The sequence below is a fragment of the Prosopis cineraria genome, unplaced genomic scaffold (assembly GCF_029017545.1).
Source record: "Prosopis cineraria cultivar Desert tree isolate PC_DT_omini unplaced genomic scaffold, ASM2901754v1 PC4, whole genome shotgun sequence".
NCBI lineage: Eukaryota > Viridiplantae > Streptophyta > Magnoliopsida > Fabales > Fabaceae > Prosopis > Prosopis cineraria.
Window position 1 is genome coordinate 11,535,745 of NW_026555335.1, and position 7,001 is coordinate 11,542,745.

General features: G+C 29.9%; 1 protein-coding gene across 1 annotated transcript; it reads left to right on the plus strand.

Annotated features, from left to right (window-relative positions):
• LOC129309678 (peroxidase 16) lies at positions 1-2,525 on the plus strand. The gene is made up of 3 exons (XM_054951344.1): positions 1-273; positions 388-579; positions 1,777-2,525. Exons 1-3 carry the CDS (start codon positions 16-18, stop codon positions 2,347-2,349), a joined length of 1,023 nt encoding a protein of 340 aa, XP_054807319.1. The 5' UTR covers positions 1-15; the 3' UTR covers positions 2,350-2,525.
• The last annotated feature ends 4,476 nt before the right edge of the window (positions 2,526-7,001 follow it).

Genomic DNA, 7,001 nt, shown 5'->3' on the forward strand with positions numbered 1-7,001 from the left:
GCACACGCAATACTGATGAAGCATCGATCATCATCAACATTATACAGCGTAGCCAAAGCTGCTATGGAAGGTCATAGGTTAGTAGTGGTGATGTCCTTGCTCGTGCTGCTCACATGTGGAAGCTGTTCAGCTCAGCTGAGAAAGGGCTTCTACAGCAAAACATGCCCTAATCTTGAAAAATCTGTTCGTTCAGCTGTTTCACGCAAGTTCCAGCAGACCTTCGTTACTGCTCCCGCCACTCTCAGACTCTTCTTCCACGACTGCTTCGTCCGGGTCTGTTATATATATATATATATGTTTCCATCTCTTAACCTAGCTATATATATATATATAGCTGTTGCGATCGATCAGCTTATTGGATGACTATATATATAAATATATATACAGGGATGCGACGCATCGGTGATACTGGGGCATAAGAACGCAGAGAAGGATCATCCAGATGATGTGTCACTTGCCGGAGATGGCTTCGACACGGTGGTGAAAGCCAAAGCCACCGTTGACAGTGATCCACAGTGCCGTAACAAGGTCTCTTGTGCTGACATTCTCGCGCTCGCTACTAGGGATGTCGTCAACTTGGTACTCTCTCTCTCTCTAGATCTCGAATATGTGTTTTACTTTAATCCGATCCCCATAGCTATGAACTTTAGGACTTTAGGTTCATTTTTTAATTTAATTACTATAGCCACTTCCGTGATCAGTTGGTTTGTCTGACTGCCTCCTCCTTCTTTTTCACATCTGGATGCATTATCCTCATAGTTAATTATTATTATTATCATCATAAAGTGAACCAATATTTATCCTTTCATCATGTGCCAACGCATGTCATCTTACGCGGCAATTAAATGACCATTTCGTATACCAAATCTGTAAAGGAATAATAAGTTTGAATATTTGTGCTCTTGCTCTCACGAGTTGCTGTCACATGAACAAAAAGTTTGAAATTTCAAAAATAAATTGAGAGAGATGCTCACTCCAAATCTACAGTATAGGGTATTTGGATAATTTTTATAATTGTTATTTTAATTATATCCCCACTTTATTTATTACTCTTTTTATGAAAAATGATGTATTGAAATTTCAATTGTGATCATTATTAAGGTACTTATAAAGAGTATTTAATGAAGATGTATAATTGAAATGATGTACAATTTTATTACTAAGGTTCTATCTACCTACTTTTTTTTTTTTTCAAGAACTATGAAGTACTTAGTTACCAATGCATTATCCTTATATTGTGGTCTAAAGGGAGTAATAAATAGGGTCTTTTAAAGGGAGAATGATAATCAAGTCATAAAATAATGAATTAATGATATTTAGGTTCATGATAAAATATTTTGAAAAATGAATTAAAAACATCAATTCAAATAATTAATTAGAATTTTAGGAATTTCAATTGCAAATAAAGCATTTAATTTCAAATGCAACTATTAAATTATAATTGGAATTCCCCTTTGTAAGAACAGTATTTATAAATTGTTTTTTAAAATTATTTGGGACTTACTTATCATTAATTCAATTTTTTAAGACCTAACTGTCATTCTCCTCTTTTTAAAGGATGTGAGAGAAAAGCATGAGAGCAGAATATCCACATACATGTATATATATATGTATATATATTTCATCTTAAACACACATAAAAGCGGACGATACGTGGTTTCATACATAAAAACTTGGATCTTAGGCATTGATATTGTTATGAAATCAATTAGTTCTGTACATTAATAATTAATTGTTAATCAATCAGGGAATATATATAATAAATTAATAATGCAGGCAGGTGGACCTTTCTATGAAGTAGAACTGGGAAGGCGCGATGGCAGAATATCCACCATAGCCAGTGTTCAACGTCGTCTTCCTCAGCCATTCCACAATTTGAATCAGCTTAACTCTCTCTTCTCCATGCATGGCCTCTCTCAGACCGATCTCATCGCCTTATCAGGAGCACACACGATAGGGTTTTCTCACTGCAATCGCTTCTCCAACAGGATCTACAACTTCAGCCCCAGAAGCAGAATCGACCCGTCCTTGAATCTTCAGTACGCTTTTCAACTCAGAAACATGTGTCCCTTGAAGGTTGATCCTAGGATCGCCATCAACATGGACCCTGTTACTCCCCAGAAGTTTGATAACCAGTACTTCAAGAATCTCCAGAATGGCATGGGTCTGTTCACTTCTGATCAAGTTCTCTTCACTGATAATAGGTCTAAGGCCACTGTTAATTTGTTTGCTTCTAGTGAAGCTGCTTTCAATTCTGCTTTTGTTTCTGCTATTACCAAGTTGGGAAGGGTTGATGTTAAAACTGGGAATGATGGTGAAATTAGGGTTGATTGCACTAGAATCAACTAGAAGTTGAAGATAACATCGATCATGATCGCGTTCAATCGCTCTCGTCGATATTATTTTCTATTTTTTATTGGGTTTTTTTCTGTGGTGTATTTTGTAATAATCACCATTCTTCATCTGTTCAAGTGTGAAGACCTTGGTTATTAAGAAATAAGATATCATATATTTTGGTTCTTTAATTTGACAGCGTTCTTTTTTCCTAACTTCGAGTGAAGATTTAATAATTAAATTGCACTCAATAGTATGGGCAGCAATGAGTTTCATTTTACTTGTCCATTAAAAGTTGTATGACAGAAGTGAAGATGAAATATTAAACCAACAAGCCTTTATTCTTAGTCTATGTTCTGGGATTAGTCTTTTGAATTTCTTGCAACGCAAATTACTTTGTAAATAATGTATATGTAATTAAAACAAATTATATTGTGTGTGTATATATATATATCCCATAATTAAAAATCCATTATTTGCACATGATCTAGGAGTGACTTTTAAAGACAGTATGAATGCATGGACCAAAAAGTTAACATGTATAGAAAAAATATAACTTTAAATCCTTACATTTCGTCCAAATTTTATTATAAATCCTTTTTTTCAGTGTTTTAGGTTTTTACAGTTTTATTTTTTAATATTATAAGTCCCTCCATGAGTGGTATTATAGGAACTTAAAATACCAAAAACTAAAATTATAGAAACCTACTATAACACAGAAAAAAAAGTGTAGACATCTATAGCAAAACTTGAATAAAGTATAGGATCCAAAATTATATTTTTTTTCTATATTTTAAGATATGTTGCAGCCTGTATTTGGAGTGTTCGAAGATATTTAAAAAAAAAAGCTTATGTCAGATTGAGAGGTAATTTACGATCATATTTTTAGCTAGACAAGCAAATACTTACATAGACTAATACTTGCAGGTAATATTTCAGACTACCGGCCAACATATACAATCATAAACCATGTTCAGAGTGCACAGCCATTATGGGCCTGATCTTAATTATGGACTCATGAATGCGTCTTGATTTTCCTTGTTTTTCCCCCCCTATCGATCAATATCGATTATCAGGATTTTGCCCCCATCTATAATTTAAAAGTAATTTATGTGTGTGTACGTACGTACGTACGTGTATGTATACGTAACATGTATGCACTGCAAAATTGACTTTGTTTGGTAAACTTGGAGGAATAAAGCAAGCAAGAGAGTCACATCAAGGGTTGGGTGCAGAGAGAAAATATGACATGGTGACATGGCTGTTGTCACCAACAATTTTAACTATTTGCTTTCTTCTCTCAGCTTTTTTCCCCTCCTTACCTCCATTTCTTCTCCAACTATTTCCCTCGTACCTTTCTAGCATCATCTTTTTTACCACTGAATTAAAAATATATATATATATATATATATGCTTTTGCCTTTTAAATTTCATCATCATGTTCATAGTATGTATTCTTTTCTCATTAACACTGTCCTGAGTGAGCTTTGAAGCCATGAATTTTGTTCTTGCTGACTGCGATTTATAATTATCCGAGTCTTGATTGAAGAAATTAGAGTCTTTCTTTATAAGGAAAACAATATTAGTTTTAATCATAGTGATGGGAAACAAAATAGGAATGCTACTTTTTAGCTAAATTCTCAACAAATTGACTGTCATACTATAAAAATAATTATTTTTTAATATAATATAATTCCAAAAGTATTTAGTAAAATACTACATATTAAAATTCAGTTTGATAGATATGTGTTAGTCATGAATACAACTTGGCTTGTGTCACACTAAGTTCCACATAATGAAAAAACATGTCAGAGATAACCTGGTATAGTCTTTTTCTCCCCACTCACACCACGTATCCTTTTTTTTTTTTTTTGGGTCCCCTGTTAACACAATGACTTCCCCAATCCCATGTACAAACGTTATGAAAAATTCTCCTTTTTCTCATATTTTTTCAATCCAAAATATAAATATTTTTTTAATTAATGTTGATTTAAAATATGTGCAACTTAGTTCATGTAATTTTTTTCATTTTACCCATTATATTTATTAACTTAAATTTTTATATAAAGTTATCTCTCACTTATTATAAAGTGTATTGGTAAGTAAAACTAAGGATAAAAAAATAATATATATTTGTATGAAAATGAAAACTTTATTGGCATGCAAATTTTTCTTAAAAATTACTTATATTTTGGATCGGAGGAAGTAAATGATAAGTACTATTATAATGTAGATGTAATATAGTATCATTTAGATAAAAAAATATTTATTTTTATAATATACTCCCTCCGTTAAAAAATATAAATTATTTTTAATCTTTTAATATATAATTATTGCTTTTTTTAAAAAAAAGTATCCTCATTGATAATGACTTTATATTTATTGTAGGGTGTTTAATAAAGATAGATATGAAAAGATAAGGTTAATTTGAAAGAAGGTAACTATTTTATTGAAGGTGAGATTTGGTTAAAAATTCCTTATATTTTTTAACAGAGGGAGTAAACTATAAATAAATTCTACCCAAGTAATTATAAATATTTGATAAAAATATAAAATGTCTTAAAAAATGCATGTAACTTGTAAAAATTTTTTCACTTATATTTATGATTTTTAAAAATTATTTTCTATATGTTTAATTATCATCAGGCTTGGTTTGGATGGAGGAAGAGAAAAAAACTAAGAGGAGAAAATTTAAAAAATAATCAATTTTTTTTGCTATTTTTAAAAGTTTCCCCTACTAATTTTCCTTCCTCCTTATTTTTTATAAATGATAAGAATTATTTATCTAACCTTGTGTAATTATTGAAAAAATTATTCTAATAAATATTATATAAATTAAAAAATAACATAAATATGCAGTCACATTTATTTATATCTTATCAGTGGCAATTTTAAATTTTAAAAATATGCGTATTTTTTATCAATATATATATAATTATTTAAAAAGTATTTCTTTAAAATTTGGCTAAAACATATATTTAATCTTTTAACTTTATACAATATTTTATTTTAATCTATTAACTTTATAAAGTATCGTTTTAGTTCTTTAACCCTAACATTATTAGTTTTATCCTAACGTATTTTTACATTGAACTAAAAATTAAATTTAATTTTTTAAAACAACAATGATTGATATAAAAATAATCATTTAAAACTAACAATATAAGAATTAAAGGACTAAAAATATAGTTTATAAAATTAAAGAATTAAATTAATATGTTATATAAAATATATTTTTTATCTAAATAATGCTATATTAAATCTACATGATACTAGCACTTATGACGGAAGGGACGTAACTTTTGGTCACGGGTGGGAGAAGTCGTTGCGTTCACCAAAAGAAGAAGAGAAAATTATTGTTGAAGACCTGAAAAAAGTAATATTTATTATAAAGAATTTTAAAAATAGTAATTATTGAAAAGGACCAAATACCAAAATATAAGTTTCAAAATATAAATTTGCCCCTAATTAAATTTTCTATATTTTCTCAAATCATATCTAAAATTGAATTTGACAATTAAGTTATTGGTAATGGTAAATGAACATAATACTAAAAATTAAGACAAGTGAAAATTTTTTTGTGCCTTTGCAATAACTTTCCCCAAAAAAGAAAGGGATTGGTGGTGTGAGTAGGGAGAAAGAAGGTGTGGCACGTTCTCTGACATGTTTTTTTTTTTTATGTATTATATGACACTGTGTGTGATAGAGGCCAAGTTCTATTCATAGTTAATACATAAACAAATTTAAAACTCAGTATTTGTCAAACTGAATTTTAGTCAGTAGTAATTTAATAAATACTTTTGAAAATTTAGTATTTTGAGAAATAATTTTTTTTCTTTAGCATGATAGTCAATTTGCCCTAGGCTCTCACATAATATAGATAAAAAATTTTGTTTCTTTGATCATCATCTATCTTCTAAATAATTTGGGGATGGAAAATAATGAAAGAATTTAGCTCTAAATTTCTTTTTATTTGTGATACCCTGTACCTGTTGGTAGTTATTAATGGAGTTAAGTATCTATTCAAAAAAAAAAATGCTCTTGAATGATCATTCACAACATTCTTTTCTTTCTTTCTTTCTTTTGTTTTGTTTTTGTTTTTGTTTTCTTTTTTTTTTGTTTTTTTTTTTTGATAACATTATTCACTGCATTCTTTAACTCCTTAAACTCAAAGCGCTAATTAAACGTGAATATATACACCGGCCACTGCAAAACCAAGTAAATACTTTGTGTGGAGGATGATCTTCACAAAGATTGCCACGATACCTACAGAGTGGTCTTCTTGTTACTAAACTGGGCAATGAACAAGTAAAGGCCAAACAAAAAATTATGCATTTTGTGACTGCGTGGCTTTCAAATAAAAGTGGATATTACCATCACAAATCTCAATCTCTTTTCACTTGCACAGAAAAATTCCTGGATATCAGGATAAGTTCTTGCAGCCCTACTTTAGTTCATAGCAATGAGAGCCATTTTTTGAGAAATCTTCATTTAAGATGCGTCAAATCTTGATGTTCTCTGCCAAGTTAACTTGTCTTCTGAGAACAAAAAGACTGGACTTTGGCTTTTCATTATATATCTTATTGGGTTGAAGAAGAAAATGAAAATGCTTTGATCACTACTAATAATTATATACTGAAATGGAACTGAGGATGGGTGGTCTGATA